This window comes from Hippocampus comes, unplaced genomic scaffold (assembly GCF_001891065.2).
Source record: "Hippocampus comes isolate QL1 unplaced genomic scaffold, H_comes_QL1_v1.1 scaffold2, whole genome shotgun sequence".
In the NCBI taxonomy this organism is placed as follows: Eukaryota; Metazoa; Chordata; class Actinopteri; order Syngnathiformes; family Syngnathidae; genus Hippocampus; species Hippocampus comes.
Window position 1 is genome coordinate 1,580,140 of NW_017805139.1, and position 19,762 is coordinate 1,599,901.

Consider the following 19,762-nt stretch of genomic DNA (forward strand, 5'->3'; position numbering starts at 1 on the left):
TTTTTTTTTCTGGCGTTGCCAGATAACGGCACAGAAAGATGCACCAAATGTCACCTTATTGTATCTGTGTTTATGAAATAGTTACTAATTAATAGTTAATCATGAAAACGGTTCAGAACTAAGGAACATTTTATTGCAAAAGCCCAACTTTATGATCAAAGACAAATCCACATCGATGAAAAATAAATCAAAATACTCTGTGGTATTTTCAGGGGGCCGGACCAAATGCGGAGGCGGGCCGGATCCGGCCCGCGGGCCGTAGTTTGGGGACACCTGATGTAGAGGGTTGTTTGAAAAAAATGCCGACCGTAAAGTTTTTTTTCGACGTAGGAAATTCTCGGTCGGTCGGGTTACCGGAAACACACTACTTTTTTTTCTACGCCTTAGTTGTGATTGTGTTGTTCTACTCCTTGTTTTAAGACATAACATTTCAATCCATCTCAATCTTTGTTTAAAACCTGCCTCAAAACACATTTTTATTCCCTGACTTTGAACACAGCTTGATCCTCTGCCCTTGTTTCACCGTCTTATTTATTTTGATGACGCTGCCCGGTGGTCGATTGGTTAGCGTGTAAGCCTCACAGTGCAGAGGTGTAGGCTTCAATTCAAGCTCTGGCCTCCCTGTGTGGGGTTTGTAAGTTCTCCCCGGCTCTGCGTGGGTTTTCTCCGGGTACTCCAGTTTCCTCCCACATTCCAAAAAAACATGCATGGAAGATTGATTGAACACTCTAAATTGTCCCTAGGTGAGACTGTGAGCGCAGATGGTTGTTCGCCTCTGTGTGCCCTGAGATTGACTGGCACCCGGTTCAGGGTATCCCCCGCCTACGTCCCGAAGACGGCTGGGATAGGCAACCATGCGACCCTTGGGAGGATAAGCGGATCAAAAGAATTTATTTACATTGTTTCAGTCTTTATTGTTTCTAAATTATGCTATGTTGAATTGTTTTACACTCAGTTTGTATTTATACACAGCACTTTCAGCTGTCATTGTTCTTAAAGTGCACTCTATATAAAATTGAGTTGAGATGAGCAGCGTTTCAATGACTATAATGTTTAGACTATATGAGCACTGTGTTGGCAGCTTGGTGCAACATGTGGTTTGTACATCTGTCACACAGTCAGACAGTTGCAATCTTGGATCCAGCCTTTATGTGTGTGTTTGCATTTTTTCCCTCCGTACTTCTGTCTGGTTACTTCCTCCCACATTCTGAAAACGTGCACCGATGGTTGATTGATTGTCTTGAATAAATAATTGAAGTCATGGAAGTGCATAAACATAATTTCTTTGCATCGTAGTATCAAATCGAATTGAATCGAACAGGGTTGTGTTGGATCAAACTGTGCTGTATCACGCTGCATTGTGCTGAGGAGGTGAATCGGGTGGTCTCGCATTGACAATTGCTACTAAAGTAACTTTCATGTATCGGATCGTTGGTAGTTTATCAAGATTTACATCTTCACAGCCACAGACCAGAGATGATCAGCCCTAATGGACAAAGGTGTTTTTTTTTTTTAATTAGTGCAAAAACTCAATATAATTAATACATTTTGCAATTAAAGAATGCATAGAAATAAAGTTATTCTTTGTTCTTAGTGACTCCATATATTTTGCTAGGTTTCCATTGAGTGTTGGTGTTCTTGTTGGTGTTTCGTATGTATTGGCTGAATGAAAACTACAGATCCAACACATTTAGTTTCATTATGCTGCCATTGACAAAGCCAAAGTTTTGGCCGAGAGGCCATGAGGAGAGTCATGAAATAAACACTTTTGGCTTTAGTTACACACAGACTAAAATGTACCAATTTGTCTTGTAGATGAAAATGGTGGAAATGATGTGAATTCACTGTCTGAGAGAACAACCCTGCCGGGACACACTGAGGTAAGATGGACTACATTGACATCATCATTTCCTTTCAACAGTCTGGCAAGAAAATGATTTTTGTTGTTGTGTGAATGCAGTGAGAAAGTGTTCATCGACATTTTTTGTTCAATAAATCGAGTCATCCAACCGAGAAGTCATCATCATATAATAGGGACAGTTCTTTTTTTTTTCTTTCTTGAAGACGATACAGACAAAGCAGTGATGGGGAAAGTATGTTGTTGAGATATCATGGCGGCATCTGAGCACCGAGTCCCTACTGGGCATATTTTTACAAAATCTGTTGTGCACCTTAGAGGGTAAGGCAAGGCAGCTTTATTATAAAGCGCATTTCATACACAGGGCGGCCTGGTGGTCCAGTGGTTAGCGGGTCGGACTCACAGTGCAGAGGTGCAGGGTTTGATTCCAGCTCCAGCCTTCCTGTGTGGAGTTTGCATGGTCTCCCTGTGCCTGCATGGGTATTTTCCGGGTACTCCGGTTTCCCCACCCCCACATTTCAAAAACATGCGTGGCAGGTTAAAAAATTGTCCTGCGACTCTATTGAAATGTGTGTTTTGTAGATAAATGCAGAAATGATCTGAGAAAATTGGCATTGATTTCATGTCATTTTCAGGAAAAATATTCTGTCGGGATATGTATTGTCATCAGGATTCCACATGACCAATATTAGGGAATAAAATTGTGTCCAGCACTACTAGGGCCATTGTTGTAATCGGAATTTAGGTCATCATACAACATGTAAGTTACTTTAATACTTCTTATTAAAAAATATTAGTATGGTTTGTCATCTTTATGGTAATGTATGTTTGTTTTGGTGGGATACAAGTGTCCCTGAAAACATAGAAAAATTCCTGACAAAATATTCTGAAAGTTCCTGAGAGGTACTGAGAGGAGTTGGCATCTCTGAATCCTAATCTAATGTTGGGCGTTTAATCAAGACAACTGAAGAAAATGGAATTGGAGGTATTTAGTTGTCAATATCACTTGTGTACAAACTTCTGCAGATGTCTCAAAAATGGAGCAAGTCAAACTGCTCTCACTCAAAACTTTTCTTTTGTTTACTTTTTATGAGTTGTGCTATTTTCCAGCGCTTGAGAATGTATTTAAAACAAGTTGATCCGTTTTATTCGTGTTTTAGTTCAGTATAACAGTCGACCATACACAATACCATTGAGTTGTATTTCATTTTTATTATAAATATGAACTAAATTACAATTCAAGTACATATCATGATGTGGCCTACTTTAACTTCCAACATAGTCCCTACCCCCTGCGTGGCAGTCATCAAAGGTATTTTGACCCGATGACATAATTTGTCATGTTTTTTTTGGCACAATTGTTCTGATTTAACTTGTGCTATTATGCTGGAGATTTACACAGAATAGCCGTAATGTCACAAGGGATTTTGCATGTTTCAGCAGACTGTCAGTGTGCTTTAGCAGCATATGTTTGATGGCCTTTTAGTGATTTGTCGCACTCATTGCTGAATCACAAGACCTCAGTTATTCAAAGGGTTCTTGTCATTCTCGAACAAGAGGGCACACAGAAACTATTGATGCTCTGGCGAGAGCCAGCTGAGATTCATCTTCACTGAAAAGCTTATTTGACTTCAGCCCTCTAATGGAACGTTTAGTCAGTACTACTTGGTCAACGGTTTTGATGCGCAAGCACTATATCACATTAACTTCCACTTGTAGCTTAATATCGCTCATACAAGATGGCGTGTAAGTGTATGTGGTGCTCTGATAAACAAGCTGGCTGGGTTTTTTTTTTTTTGTTTTTTTTAACCTAACATTTGCTCTTCCAGTCAAGATATTAACTCCATATATGGACATTTGCTTGTGCTTTTTCATTCCCTCCAATCATGTTGGAACATATGTTTGGTATAAATAATATGTTGAGCGCTGCACCCTCTATAGTTAGGACTCTTTCATGTGGTTGTTTTACAACATGAAATGTTTGGTTTGGTGAGCAGAAAGTTTTGCACTTATGCTAATGCTCATTTAAAAAAAAAAAAAAAACAGTACAACATGACCTGATAATTGTAAAATGCACTGTGCTATCTAAATGACATGGAAGTTCTTACTTAAAGTAACAACACATTGTTATTTTAGTGCCCAGCGCAAGTCTTGCGCAAAGTCAGGTCTAACTGTGCGCATGGGTGGAGTTTTCTTTCTTTTGGTGTATTTGTAGATGCGTGCTGGTAGAAATGGAATTCCCGGCTACCCGAAATGGGTCCTTTCATTCCTTTTAAACTTCAGTGCACGAGAGGCGAAGAATAACGGACTCACTCAGTTTTTGCAGCAGATAGGCGCACACAAAGTACTGTACGTTTATAAGCAAATGCAAGATGTTTTCCACATTCAGATGATGTAAAGTTGGCCGCAGTGAAGTGAACACTTGGTGACTGCCTTTCACCAGCGATAGTGTGTCTGTGTGACAAACCTTCTTACCCACTCCTACCATCTCACACACACACACACACACACACACACACACACACACACACAACCTGGACTACCCAACCCCCACCTGCAAATGGATCAGAAGCTTTCTGACAGATCGACCACAGACTGTGAGGGCGGGCCCCACACATCCTCCACACTAACACTCAGCATGGGCTCGCCCCAGGGCTGTGTGCTGAGCCCCTTCCTGTTTACGCTGTACACACATGACTGTACCCCCATGTATGACTCCAATGTCATTGTGAAATTCACCGATGCCACTACATTGGTGGGTCTCATTTCCGATGGCGATGAGACGGCATACAGGGAGGAGGTACAGAGATTCGTAGGCTGGTGTTCATCAAACAACTTGCTACTGAACACCTGCAAAACAAAGGAGATGGTGATGGACTGGAGGAGGAAGAGAGTAGACCCCTCCCCACTACAGATAGGCGGTGTCTGTGTGGAGAAGGTCTCGACGTTTAAGTTCCTGGGTGTGCATGTAGCGGATGACCTCAAATGGCACACCAACACGGATGCTTTGGTCGGGAAAACGCAACAGAGGCTGCACTTCTTAAGATTGCTGAACAAATGCCAGACGGGGGCACAGCTGCGACACACATTCTACCGCTTTCTACGGTGGAGAGCGTATTGGCGTACGGCATCACAGCATGGTATGCCGGCTGCACGGCCAAGGACAGAAATGTTCTGCAAGGAGTCATAAAGGCGGCACAAAAAAAAATCATCGGCTGCCCCCTGCCATCCCTGGATGACATCGCGAACTCAAGGGAGCTACAAAGGGCAAAGAAAATCTTGACTGATCCATCCCACCCTGGGAGGTGCCTCTTCAACCTTCTGCCCTCGGGCAGGAAATATAGAGTCATGAGTAGCCGGACCAACAGACACAGAAACACTTTCTATCCCTGGGCAGTCAGGCTGTTGAATGTCAATTCTTAAATCGTGTGTATGTGAATGTGTAGGCCTATGGGAGTGCAATTTACTGTATACCTCATGATATCACTGACTGTATCTTTAATTAGGTCCGAAATAGTCCACATATTGTCATGATTCATATGATTGACTGTATCTTAATTAGTGCCGAATACCTTACATATTCTCATGTCAATGCCTGATTCATACAAATTCATATAATCTTGCAAGTCAATCTATTTTTGAGTATAAGCGGGTCAGAAAATGGATAGATGGATGGATGAGTTGATTTCTACAATTATTCAGTGTTTGATGCACGCTGTTGTCATATTATGTGACATCCATCACACATACTGTCTCAACGGAGTGGAGAATGTGAAATCCACCTAAATCCTGTTATACCTCATGCGCTATAACTTAGACCTGCTTTTAGCTGTTTTACGGTCTGTTCTACTTTCTGTGACCAAATTGTCCAGTGCGCCGGGGGCATGTAATTGAAGTAGGTCTGCCATAACACCTAGCAAGGTGTAGCACAGTCTACCATATTCCCAAACAGGGTAAACTAGACTTGTCCCGGAACGAAATTAAGACGCATCCGTTTTAACGCTGAGCACGTGTGAAAAATAGAGCCCTGTATCTTTGAATAAATGTTCTTCTTTCTTCGTTCCCAGCCATTGGAAACATTAACCACGATTTCATTGTTCCTGTTGTTTATCTCAGACAGAGAAACTACAACCAACCAAAGACACGGTATTCTTCAGGGATGGAGTGCGAAGGATTGACTTTGTGTTGTCTTACGTGGATGACAAAGATGGAGAGAAGAAACAGGTAACAAGACACTTTCACACTGCACTCCGAGTAAACTGGCACATCAGAAGCTTAACGGTGAAGTGTGGATTTCGTCACACAAACGAGGGGCATTGCCGAAGCGTGTGCGTTCACACACATTTGATGCTGCTTTCTCCATTAACATAATTAGATGTTAGATCATGTCATTGCGACAAAGACAATCATTTTCAACACAAAGGGGTCAAGACGGTATGTTTTGAGTGATAAACGTCACACTGCAGGTGATCTGCTTGTTACACCATGTGCCAAAGCCAACAAATTTTATCTCACCCCATCTCCCATTTATACCTTACACAAAATACTACAAACCAGGAAAATGCTGTAAAAATTTGGGTTTAGATCGCCAGCAAATATTCTCGAAAAAGGACAAGCTGCCATCACTTGACTACTCATCATTTTACTGTGACAAAGTGAGATACTGTTCGCCTTGTTACACAATCCAGAAAAGTAATACTTCAGAAAGAAAAATAGGAAGTGATGATAGTAACCTCTTTTCCATTGACACAAAACTTAAAACTATCACCATTCTTTACACATTCAATTGTGGATGATACAGACTGTTAAAAACCCGGTAATAAGATCATGTGGAGGAAGGAAGATTTACATAAAACAAAATTATTAATTCTTGTTACTCGGTTTTCTTTTCTTTTTTTTTTTTTTTTTTTTTTTTGCAGACATGAAGTTAGAGAAATGTGTTGAGAAATGTAGCAAAGTTGTTACAAAGAACCATTGGTCTAATTTAGACCCTGCTTCCAGCAACTGAGGCAGTTCATTACCCAATGTCGCTATTAGCAACAACGTTTCTACTTTACCAGTTGCTGCTTGAGGGCCTGTGCCCAACAAATGTGTTGTTTGCACTTGCACCACCCCCAACCTTGTGCTCAGAGTGATGTGGTGTGAAGATTACAAAAGTGGGCTCTGGCACAGCAACACTGTGAGTCTCAACTGTTACTAAAACAAGTTATAAATAATACATGTAAATATTCATTTTTGGACTAAAATGGACAACTGCTTTCCTTTCTTCAATTATACATTTGTCCCTTTCTTGACTTTTGTGATCACTGAAGAAAGAGACAGCTTTTCATGGTAAGGTTTTCATAGAGTGTTAGCACACGCCCTCGGTAAAGATCCATTTTGTATGAACATTCACTAGGTGGGCAGAAGCATCATCCCAAATGAATAATAATTTTGTTCTCAAACTGCTGAATGTGAAACTAAGCAAATTGGAGCCTTGCTTGGTCATCAGTTTCAGGTTACCTCTCAACTCGTTTGTACTGCCCCCTAGTGGCGCAAGTACTAACCGTCTTTTATACCAGTGTCAATCGCCACCACACTACATCTTTTGTTTTTATAATAATAATAATACACTACATTTATAAGCGCCTTTCAAAACACTCAAGGACACTTTACAATCAAAACAAGATTTTTACTAATAATTAGTTATTTTGTTCCTTTTTTAAAATCACCAGTACACCCAGAAGAAAGTTCACTTGGTCGGATGCAACATGCAAAGTTTTTGATAAACAGGAATTTGGTCTTGAATGGACCTGGGTGTGAATGAAATCCACTTCAAGCTTTAGTGTCACAATATCACTCACACGATCTCCTGTGTGTGTGTGTGTGTGTGTGTGTGTGTGTGTGTGTGTGTGTGTGTGTGTGTGTGTGTGTGTGTGTGCAAATTATTGTTGGATAAAGCTTTCTGTATCCCACCCCTCACCCCATCATCAGGCTGTCTGATCAAATTCAAGCACCGAAAAGGAAATATGTGGTTAGTTAAGACCTCGTTCTGCTTTCGTTCTTGTCATCAGCGTGATGTGTGTGTTTGTTCTCAGGAGAGGAGGAGGGAGTTTGAGGCCAACCTTGAGAAAGCTGGATTGGAGCTGGAGACAGAAGACAAATCTGTAAGATACCACAAATGCAGAACACGTGCACCACCTAGAGGACAATGTAGAGTGACACAAGATATTTGTGAGAAAGGTTTTAAAGGGGAGGCTCACTGTAAATTTAACACCACCAAGTGGATGGATTAGCCACCAACCTGTTGTTTACTCATTCATTTTCTTATACCAGGACTCAAAAGACCAGAAGACATACTTCTTGAAGATCCATGCTCCATGGGATGTTCTGGCCACCTACGCGGACGTCTTGAAGATTAAAGTTCCTTTCAAAGCCAGTGATATCCCCCACGGGCGAGATGTTCCTCTGGAATGGCTGTCACATCCTTTCCGCTTGCCAGAACACATTATGCACCCACAACCTGATTATTTTACTTACCCCTTTGACAAAGGCAAGACTGACTTCTTTCTCATTAATGACAAGGATACTTTCTTCCCACCATCCACAAGAAACAGGATTGTGAGTGTGTTTCTCTCTTTGAATGTTATTTATTTGCATTTTGAACATACAGTATTCTCATTTGTGAAAAACATGGTTTGAATCTTTTTTTTTTCTCAGGTCTACTACATCTTAGCGCGATGTCCTTATTACAAAAACGGCCGACAAGACAAAGACAAGACAGGAATCAAGCGACTACTCAGTAATGGGACATACACAGCAGCATTCCCACTTCACGATGTAAGATGTTATGAAGAAACTAACATGGACACATAATAATCAAATGTTTTTGTTTAAAAAAACTTTACATTCAGTCATTTAACTTGAAGGGCTCCATTTTTGTACCCAACCGCTTGTGTACTCGGTGTTAAAACTGGCACAAGTTTAGTTTGTTGTATTTGGGAATTTGGCAGACCGCGCCGTGCCTCGCATAGCATTCTGACAGACCGAGAGCATTTCCTTTTACACGCCCACTGTACACCTGACAATTTGGTGACATTAAGTAGACCGGACTTTAGTGTTCGAGGTACAGGCAGACAGATTCTGCGCTCCTCTGATGTGTGTTGTGGATGTTGATGCATTTCATTCATAAATAAGATGACAGTGTGCATCACACCCTCTTAATCATTGTAGAAATCAATTAATTGGACGCATCATATTATGATCCCCTTTATTATATTTATTAAAACACACTCCTGGGCTGCAGAACAGCTATGTTGGGAAACACAGACATGAACAATCAGATGTAAGGTGGTCTCCTAGTGCTCACTACACAGGCATGATCTGTATTCCACTTTACATAATGCGCAAGTGGAGGTCTGCTTGCAGTTTGTTACAAACTTACTTTACGCATCGCGATCGTCTGCACGGACTCCGGCGAGTCTATTTCTGTTTCCTCAATGTTAAAAACTGTGTTTGTGTCTGATACGCTGAATTTAGAAAGAACGAGTGGCGCTGCTTTCATTGGCCAGAAAGTAAGTCAATTGTGTTTACTCCCACAATGGCGCAAACAGCCCTCTGTACCTGCACCCATCTATGAACATACAAAAAGAAAGAAAACTCCACCAATGTGCACGGTTAGACTGCACTTAGTGATGCAGTAGATATGCGGCGGGTACAAAAATAGGGCCCTAAGAGAACTTTAACTGTTCAACTCCTTTTCCCTATAAAACTGCATCGGTGTTCCTTTCAGTGCCGTTACTGGAAGAGAGCAAGAAATGCAGAATGCGAGAGTGAGCGCTTCAATTTGTACACGCACTGGGCCAGGTTTCTCTGCTTTTACAAAGAGCAGCCACTTAACCTCATCAGGTATGAAAAGAGAAAACAGAACTTTTCAGTTGCTTTGCGTTTACTTGTGCGTTTCCCCTTGAAGTCAGACAAGCTGTTGAAATGAAACTGTGCTCCCAGGAAATATTACGGGGAAAAGATCGGGATTTACTTTGCATGGCTGGGATTCTACACGGAGATGTTATTCTTTGCCGCTGTCATGGGCTTTATATGTTTCACCTACGGAGTGCTTAGCTACGACGACAACATATCCAGGTTGGTAGCCATTAATCCTTCACTACCGAATTGTGAATCTTGTTGAATCTTTTGTTCTGTGTGGTGCATGTTAGATTTTGCACGACTAAGAAAAAATGAACAAATTATTAACTAATTCTAGGGTGGCCTGGTGGTCCAGTGGTTAGTGCGTCGACCTCACAGTGCAGAAGTACCGAGTTCAATTCCAGCTCCGGCCTCCCTGCGTGGAGTTTGCATGTTCTCCCCGGGCCTGCGTGGGTTTTCTCCGGGTACTCCGGTTTCCTCCCACATTCCCAAAACCACGCATGGCAGGCTGATTGAACACTCTAAATTGTCCCTAGGTGTGAATGTGAGCGCTAATGGTTGTTTGTCTCTGTGTGCCCTGCGATTGGCTGGCAACCGGTTCAGGGTGTCCCCCGCTTACTGCCCGAAGACGGCTGGGATGGGCTCCAGCACCCCCCGCGACCCTTGTGAGGATTAAGCGGCTCGGAAAATGAATGAATGAATTAACTAATTCTAATGATGTGCTGCCCTTATCGGTTTGCCCACTTGTGTTTTGCATTTGTTCTTCACCAAAACTATTTACAACACACATCTAAATCCAAATGCCACAGTTATAAATACTGACGCTTGGGCTGTTGAATTTCGTTGACATTTTTTTTTTCTCTTCCATTAGCAAAGAAATTTGTGATGCTAATATTGGGGGCAAGATTGTGATGTGTCCATTGTGTGACAAAAAGTGCTCTTTCTGGAAGCTCAACTCTACGTGTCTCTCATCCTGGGTAACTTAATCCTCTTTGGACAGCTCCTTTTGCATGATAATTCACAGTCTGCGAGGAATTAAATATAACCTGCTGAGTCAGCGACATGCCGCCGTGCTCATTGTGTCACTTCCTGTATTGCTCTCTTGAACCGATCCCGTTTGATGTTTTCTCTTGCAGCAATCCCATCTGTTTGACAATGAGGGAACGGTGTTCTTTGCCATATTCATGGGGATTTGGGGTGAGTAACACACAGCGCCGCTCTAAATGCGTATGACCTCAGCCTGACCCCAACCCTCCCTCACGGAGGACAGATTTTCACTGTTGAAGTCTTTCATACTTCCTACGTCTGGCTAACCACGTGCTTCTCATGGCCAGATTAACTTGCCAGTACGATTATGTTCCGCTACTGGGTTTCCTGTCTAACGAAGCATACTGCAGTCTTTGGACAGTCTCGGAGGTTCCTAACCAGCGCATTGCAACAGGGTTTCAAAATGAGACATGACATTAGAAACACCTATAAATTCTTAAATACCCTACTCACCGAGAGTTAGTGATTTTTGGCTTTTGGTGGTAATTTCAGGATAAATTTGACAAATTCACATTTGTTTCATGCATGATTGGAGAAATTAATGTCCTGATTCAATTTCAATTTGCATTTAGACAGTCTTTTTTATCATGCTTTTCACATTTTGAAATCTTGAGACCAAGACAACACGAACAACTGATTAAGAATAATTTGGGATGGTTGTTGTGCAGACGGATGATGTTGTCAGATTGGTTTGGTCATTGAGCTTTGAGTGCCACATAGTGTCATCACTAGGTTGCAACAGAAAGACTAATAGAATCACAGAAAGACATAGAAGTCGACATCCTTGAAAATATCGAATCATGGATCAGAAACCTTTTGTAAAGGTTGTTGTTTGGCGCCTTGTTTGTGAACAGCAAGTTATAAATTTTTTTTTTTTAAAAATACTGAAACACCGAACAGTTGGACGTGGACGTTCAAAAGTTTACTGTAGGTTAAATTAAGTTCACCTGTAAAAGTTGAAGTGCATGTGAGGTTCATCCTGAAATTTGACCTGAAAGCCCAACGTCCCGAAATTTTTGTGAGTAGTGTAGATGCAGGACAAGAGCTGTTTTTAAAATTCTGCTCTTACAAAATAACTAAAGTGCACACAGTCGAGCTTATACAAACGATCGTTAAGAGTTCTCATCCACTTGTCTGAAAATTGAATCAGGTGCAAGGTCATCCTCTTTTCACAGGGCATAATGGTTGTAATCGGTCTTGGGTATAAAACAAAACGAAGCATTGTTGTTTTTGTCGCATGAGGCCACTGACGTTAAAATCACCTTGACTTCTTTTCTGCAAATGTACTCCACAGTAACTCTGTTTTTGGAGTTTTGGAAGCGACGTCAAGCCCGGCTGGAGTATGAGTGGGACTTGGTTGACTTTGAAGAGGCGCAGCAACAGCTTCAAATTCGGCCCGAGTTTGAAATTAGATGTACAAACAGGAGACTCAACAAAATCACTCAGGTGCACCAGTCCTTTCTTTCCATTCCATAACAACACAGGTCGATCAACACAGTGTATTCATTCAATCCAAATCATCGACCAGGAAATGGAGCCATTTCTTCCTGTCACCAGCAAGTGTGCTCGCTTCTGCCTGTCTGGGGCCACTGTCCTTTTTTGGGTATGTGGATGTTTGATGTCAATAGTTTCACCATGGGCCAGCCCGCATCACACACTCCTGCTAGCACGACCGACTTTGTGTGCTTTCCGCAGATATCTCTGATCCTGGCCTGCATTATTGGGGTCATAGCGTACAGGTTGGCTGTGTACGCTGCCTTTGCCAGTATCATCAAAGACCCGATGAGGAAGATCCAGGTGGTGGGCAGGTTCATCACACCGCAGCTTGCCACCTCTGCTACCGCCTCTTGCATCAACTTTGTCATCATCATGATCCTCAACTTCTTCTATGAGAGGGTGGCTGTCTGGATTACGGATATGGGTACATTGCCATTCTCAGTCTGCTCCACCAATACATGTTTGTTGATTTGGAAACCTTTTTTTTTGTGGAGTTACCCATTGAAATGAGTTTTAAAGTGATTGTCTGAAATTTATACTCCATGTGCTCCCTTCCACCAGAGATCCCAAAGACCCATCTGGAATACGAGAACAGGCTCACCATGAAGATGTTTCTCTTCCAGTTTGTCAACTATTACTCGTCTTGCTTCTATGTGGCTTTCTTTAAGGGCAAATTTGTGGGCTTTCCTGGTAAATACTCATACATGTTCGGGAAGTGGAGCAAACTGAGAAATGAGGAGGTGTGTGTCTCGGGCTTTGAACAAACGAAATGTATTTTTCTCCAATCAAAATGCTTCAATCTGTATTTTCAAATGCGTCCCTTTACAATCTGCAAACTTCTTGCCGTTCTAGTGTGACCCTGGAGGCTGTCTTATAGAGCTGACGACACAGTTGGTGATCGTCATGGCCGGAAAGCAACTGTGGGGGAACATCCAGGAAGCCCTGCTGCCGTGAGTTCATTATATCTTAATTCTAAATTTGTTTATATTTTTCCACGTATTATTCGCCACATTTTTAGGTAAAAATGCATAGGAGGTAATGTACATATGCCTCACTAGCCAGATCGTGAGGCGCACCGACACTAGGCAAATCTCCTCTCATGCAGCCATATCAGGTTAGCAAAATGTTGCAAAGAGCTTATGTGAATTTGCCTCGTGTGACAACAAGAGTCTGAAAAAGCTTCTGGTACGCTATGCAACTATACTTGCGTTCGGCATTGTTTGGCAGGGAAAAAGCGTCTACTAATTAATAATGTGGCGACTGATGTACTGTATGTACAAATTAGTTTTCACGGCTAAATTTAGCTGTTGCGCTTTTTAATCAGATGTGTTTTGTGGCCCAGAAATTCTGCTACTCATGTGGTCCTTGGGGGCAACCTAATCGGTGACCCCTGATACATAACATTTTTGGTTCAATTCCAATTCACTGCCTGCCCCCTGTAGTCCACGCTTTTTCTATTTATGCCATGATGCATATCTCAAATATGCCACTTGAGAGGAAAAAGAAATTGAATTGTGTCAATTGAACAAAAGTGTTCAGTCCAGCCTTGGATTGTGTTAATCAAGACATAGTATTCTTTTATTTGTGATTTAAAAGTGACCCAGGTGGTTGAACTTGGGGGTCAAAGTGTCACATGGATAAACGGTTGCCCTCAGTGATGGATGAAGTAAATATCCAATTAATATATATGATAGCACGCACCCTTCATCGCTTTGCCATGCAAATGACACACTGCGTCTGCTGCGCGGACTTTATTTCCAGGCACTGGCAGGCCACATAACGTGAGTGTGACACCAGTGCGTTTATAAGGAGGACAACAGGCTGCATGCAGATTACTGGTTAACACTAACCAGTAATCTGTGCAGAGAACCTAATGTCATATTTTCACCGTAATACCGTATGCATTTAAATACATAGCTGTGATATTGTAATGTTAGTCCGGTAGCAAAAATATTAGACCCAGCTGTTAGTATAATGCAGCGCAGTTTCATTCCAATTAAAAAAAAAAAACCAATAATAACCATTTTGTTAAATTAATAGCTCACTCACTCACAGCGGTATTTCTCACATTTCCGTTGGCATCCGGCAGGTTGATGCGGAACTGGTGGAGTAGCAGAAAGGGGAGGCACCATCCTGAGAACCATTACAGTCGCTGGGAACAGGACCACGTCCTGCAGAACTTCAGCCAGCTGGGATTGTTCTATGAATACCTAGAAATGGGTAAGATAATTTTTCTTCGTAGAATAGATGGAAAAATATCAAATGAATGTTTGGTATGTGCTTCTATTTGACCTTTAAAAGAATCATCATGCTGTCCATTACTGCTTGAGATGTAACTTTCAATTATGTTTTCTTTGTTGTCTTCCTTTTCACCCTCTCTGGCTCCTCTCAGTGATCCAGTTTGGTTTCATCACTCTGTTTGTTGCATCTTTTCCTTTGGCTCCCCTTCTTGCTCTGTTCAACAACATTCTGGAAATTCGCGTGGACGCGTGGAAGTTCACCACTCAGTTCAGACGACCTGTGGCTTCCAAGGCCAGAAACATTGGAGCTTGGCAGGAGATTCTCAATGCGGTCGCCATATTGTCTGTGGTGACCAATGTGAGTTTGTGTCTTGCACTTTATTTTGCTTCATGAGAGGTGCAATGAATGCACTTTCTAGTTACTATGCTGGTTTGCGCATATATCTCCATCTCTTTTGCAAAATGGCGTCCTTCAAAATTTCTCAACGGCTTCTTGTGCTGTGATTTCAGGCGTTCATCATGGCATTCACCTCCGACATGATTCCCCGTATGGTCTACCTGTACGCATACGGTAAAGGGGCCTCCATGAGGGGCTACGTGAACAACAGCTTGTCAGTTTACAACATCTCACAGATCCCCTTCCGCCACATGCCAGAAGAACAGGACAACTGGTTTGATAATTCAACATCCACCTGCAGGTATTAAGCACATTTGATCAAGTTTGTTGATAAAAGGACTGCGTGGTTGTAGTATTTAGCATGTCAGCTTCGCGGTCGAGAAAGTTCTAAACTGGGCTCGCGCCCTTCCATGTGGCTTTTGCAGGGGTCTTTGCCAGGTACTCCCACATTCCAGAAACATATACTGTACTTAATGTGAGGTTCATTCATCCAGCCATCCATCCATTCTCATGGCCTTCTCAGACGGCACCATCTTTTGGGTGTTCGCGACGGTCACACTGTCAGACTACCAGATAAATATCGTTCTGGGTCTTGGATCTGGCGAGATGTCCATCACAAATATAAAGAAAAAAAAATACTGGCTAAATTCACAGTGCAGGCAAATCCGACCCAGATTTTTTTGTCCATATGCAACCTGTATCAGATTTTTTTTTAATTTTTTTTTTTTTTTTATGACAGTCAGATTGGCTCAATTCCAATGACCTTCTTCTCTCTGCTGACTCCGGTTCACTCGCTATCTTCCTCCTGCTTGACCTCAGTGCAGCCTTTGACACTATCTCTCACTCCATCCTCATCGACAGACTCTCCTCCATTGGTCTCACCAGCACCCCCCTCTCCTGGTTCCGCTCCTATCTTTCTGACCGCACCCAGTTTATCCAGCTCAAATGTTTTAGATCTCACCCCTTTCCCCTCACTTCAGGTGTTCCTCAGGGTTCTGTCCTTGGCCCCTTGCTGTTTCTAATCTATCTTCTCCCCCTCGGTAATATCTTCAGGAAACATCAAATTCACTTTCACTGCTACGCGGATGACACCCAGCTCTACATCTCTACCAAACCAAACACCACACTTCCACCATCCTCCCTAACCAACTGCTTGCAGGAATTAAAATCATGGTTCACCTCAAACTGAACAGCAATAAAACTGAACTCCTTCTCATTGGCACCAAATCCACCCTAAACAAAATAAACAATTTCTCCATTCTCTTTGACAGCTCCTCCATCTCCCCTTCCCCTCAGGTCAAGAGTCTGGGTGTCATCCTTGAGAGCACCCTCTCCTTCACCTCACATATCAACCACATCATTCGTTCTGCATATTTTCATCTTAGAAACATCCACCGGCTCCGCTCTTCTCTCACCCCTCATTCCACTGCTATACTCGTTCACACCCTCGTCACCTCCCGACTTGATTACTATAACTCCCTCCTGCTCGGTCTCCCTCAAAAAACACTCCATAAGCTTCAGCTGGTCCAAAATTCAGCCACTCGCATTATCACACTCACACCATCCATAAACCATATTACACTTGTCCTTCAACATCTCCACTGGCTCCCCATTATACACCGCATTCAATATAAAATCCTGCTCCTTACTTTCAAAGCTATCCACAACCTTGCCCCTCCAGACCTATCTGACCTCATCCACATTGCCACACCTGTCCGCTCTCTTCGTTCTTCCTCCTCTCTCTTCCTCACTGTCTCGCTCGCCCGCCTCGTCACCATGGGGAGCAGAGCCTTCAGTCGCTCTGCTCCCCAGCACTGGAACACATTCCCCGCTGACCTTCGTAACATAGACTCATTAACACATTTCAAATCCAGCCTCAAAGCACATCTGTTTAGACAAGCTCATTCACTCTGACCATGAATCCATTATCTCTATTTTGTTTTATTTTATCTTAGTTTATTTGATGTTGTTTTTAACATTGTATTTGTGTTTTTAACTGCTTGTTGTAAGGTGTCCTTGAGTGCTTAGAAAGGCGCCCACAAATAAAATGTATTATTATTATTATTATTAATTTCCAGCCAGAGTTGAAAATCACATCTTAATGAAGCCAATAGAAGCACATCATCTGCAAAAAAAATAATGAGGTCACCTGTGTCTGTAATTTCTGTCCATAAAGGCTCTGAACAGAATCTGTGACGAAGGGCTGCTTTGGCACCGGCTGTAAAGCCTTAATTAGTTTTAAATTGATTCTTTTAAATTATCTGTCGGAATAAGTGGGATTGTGACTATTTCTTTGAGCCCTCTTGGCGCCTAATTCAGTTCAGTACTCTCGCCCAAAGTCATTTGGTATTGTCTCCTGATCACCTATGACCTAAACAGGACAAGTTGGAAAGCAAATTCCTCCTCCTCCTCCTGGGCAATCGGCCCCCGACAGGGACTTGCCCCCCCACCCGGGTCCCACACCCGGTACGACTCTTGTTGGTGCCTCGCGAGGTTCATACCCAGGGTGGGCCCCGGAAGTGCCCGAGCCTGATTATTGTTTCAGGAGGGTTGTGGTGCGGCTACTCCCACTCCCCTCCGTTCCGGCGGGCCGAGCGCTGGGCGCCTCACCTTCCAGTGAGACCCCACCTCCTTCCCCACTGGCTGGTGGGCATTTAGCCGCGTCTGGGGCCCAAGAGCCCCAGCATTCCCCCCCTCGCGCCACTTGGAGGCATCCCACCACGCGAGGGTGGAAAGCAAATTAATGGATAGACAAACATCAGCGTTATCATCAACGTCAAAATGTCTGTTGTGAAAATCGGCATTCAATCAACAGAGTCAGCGGCGACCTCGGAGTTGTGCGTATACTTCTTCATGGAACTCCTTGTTGGGTTTTACAGATACAGAGATTACCGCTACCCGCCAGGTCACTACAGGGAGTACACTCACACCATGCAGTTCTGGCATATCCTAGCAGCCAAAATGGCCTTCATTATCATCATGGAAGTAAGACTTCGACCCTCATTCAAATAATTGTAGAAGAAGGTACCGTGAGCTTCAATCGCCCTGTGATCACTCTCCCTCTGCAGCACGTGGTCTTCGTGGTGAAGTTCTTTGTGGCGTGGATGATTCCAGATGTGCCCTCAGATGTGAAGGCGCGATTCAAACGGGAACGCTACCTGATTCAAGAGTACCTGCATAACTATGAGGTGGAAAGACTCAAACTCCAGCTGAGTGCCAGCTTCATCACCGAGCCCCTCTCAGAGGCATCGTCTGTGCCGGACAAGCATGAAGTGCTGTCTGAGTGCCTCTAGCTGCCATTTCACAAATCACAGTGGCCAAGCCAAAACTAGACTTTGGAGCTTGTGCGGTTATACCTGCTGATGACATCCATATGCAAGGGCTTCTGTGTTTCAGTAAAAACAATGCTGGCCTTGTTTCTTGTTTCATGGGCATAATCACCTGCTGTAATGAGTTCCTATATTAGGATCGGAGCAGTCATAGTTGAGAAAAAACATTGCAATCAATGGCTTGCTTATGCATCTGCTTCTCAAGTGCATGTCGTGTATCTGCGCCATAGAAAATATGAAGGGGTCGATGTGAACGTTTACAGCGATGAGCAAAACAATTGTGCAATTCTCCATGTAATGCCTTCCTTTCTGTAGCTCACGCCTAAGAAATGGCGACATGTATTTATGGATGTTCTGATAAAGCTTATTTCATTGTAATAACCCTTTAAATAATTTTAATTTGAATATATTTGTCCCGGCATGTGATACTTGTAAAGAGGGTACGAAATACATGACTGAATTTGTCCCAACTAGCTGTATGTTGTATTGTTTGTATAGTAGTAGCGGTGAAAAGAAGTCTTGTCATTGTAAAAATGGTGTTACATATCTGTATGCCTTACATTCTTGAAAAAAAAAAAAGAATCACACTGATCAATAAAATATGTGACAAAATGTTCCACTGAGTTTAACCGTGGCTTGAAAAAGTATTCTTCCCCCTTGAACTTTTTTCTTATTTTGTGACTTTACAATCCCAAACGGGGGTGATTTTGTGATGATTTTACGTAATAAACCAACACAAAGTCGCACATAATGCGGAAGTGGAATGAAAATACGATGATGAAGTCTGCAAAATTAGAGTCCACCTGTGTGAAATTGTTCTGTGAAGGCCTCAGCGCTTTGTACGAGAACACTAGTGAACAACAGCACCACGAAGAGCAAAGAATTCATTCATCAGACAGGTCAGGGATGTGGTTGTGGCGATGTTGGATTAATTATAATCTTTTTTTTTATCCCAATCTTTGAGCATGTCAGAAGCACTTTGCAATGCATCGTCCAAAAATGGGGAAAATATGGCACTACTGCAAACTGAAAGACGTGGCCATCCACTTAAACTGACAGTGAGTGAGGAGAGTATTTGTTCGAGAACCAGCCCATGGGCTCTATGGAGGGCGCTGCAGAAATCCACAGCTAGGAGGCGCAGTCTGTCCATGAGGCCCCTCTAAATTGTACGCTCCACAAATCTGGCCCTTCTGAAGAGGCAAGAAGAACAGCATTTTTGAGGGGATGTAATTGCAGAAAAAGGTGGCTCAAAAAGTGGTGGGGGAGGGGCCGAAACAAACACATATCGTCTTTAATCCACTTCACAAGATGGTGCTACTTCGTGTTGGTCGAAAAACCTCAACAAATAACTTTGACGTTTGTGGTAAGGTGGAAAATGGAAAAAAAAGTTCAAGGGGTATAAACACCTATTGAAGGTACTCAATCTGTTAAATTACAATTACGCACACCACAGACACACACACACACACACACATACATACATACATAT

The 19,762-nt window shown here is 42.7% G+C and overlaps 1 protein-coding gene across 3 annotated transcripts in view; it reads left to right on the forward strand.

The window, feature by feature from the left end:
* ano5b (anoctamin 5b) overlaps positions 1-19,143 on the forward strand; it is a 36,435-nt gene extending 17,292 nt beyond the window's left edge. For 2 of the 3 annotated variants that reach the window (XM_019867450.1, XM_019867451.1), the window contains 19 exons: positions 1,816-1,880; positions 5,975-6,082; positions 7,936-8,004; positions 8,174-8,458; positions 8,558-8,677; positions 9,630-9,745; positions 9,845-9,979; positions 10,635-10,740; positions 10,900-10,960; positions 12,105-12,256; positions 12,339-12,413; positions 12,506-12,731; positions 12,869-13,047; positions 13,160-13,257; positions 14,397-14,527; positions 14,700-14,905; positions 15,058-15,245; positions 17,824-17,929; positions 18,013-19,143. In XM_019867450.1, coding sequence (XP_019723009.1) covers positions 1,816-1,880; positions 5,975-6,082; positions 7,936-8,004; positions 8,174-8,458; positions 8,558-8,677; positions 9,630-9,745; positions 9,845-9,979; positions 10,635-10,740; positions 10,900-10,960; positions 12,105-12,256; positions 12,339-12,413; positions 12,506-12,731; positions 12,869-13,047; positions 13,160-13,257; positions 14,397-14,527; positions 14,700-14,905; positions 15,058-15,245; positions 17,824-17,929; positions 18,013-18,237 — 2,651 coding nt within the window. In that variant the 3' untranslated portion in view covers positions 18,238-19,143. Of the gene's footprint in view, positions 1-1,815; positions 1,881-5,974; positions 6,083-7,935; positions 8,005-8,173; positions 8,459-8,557; positions 8,678-9,629; positions 9,746-9,844; positions 9,980-10,634; positions 10,741-10,899; positions 10,961-12,104; positions 12,257-12,338; positions 12,414-12,505; positions 12,732-12,868; positions 13,048-13,159; positions 13,258-14,396; positions 14,528-14,699; positions 14,906-15,057; positions 15,246-15,683; positions 16,071-17,823; positions 17,930-18,012 lie in introns of those variants that run through there. The other variant, XM_019867452.1, reaches the window with a different exon arrangement.
* The last annotated feature ends 619 nt before the right edge of the window (positions 19,144-19,762 follow it).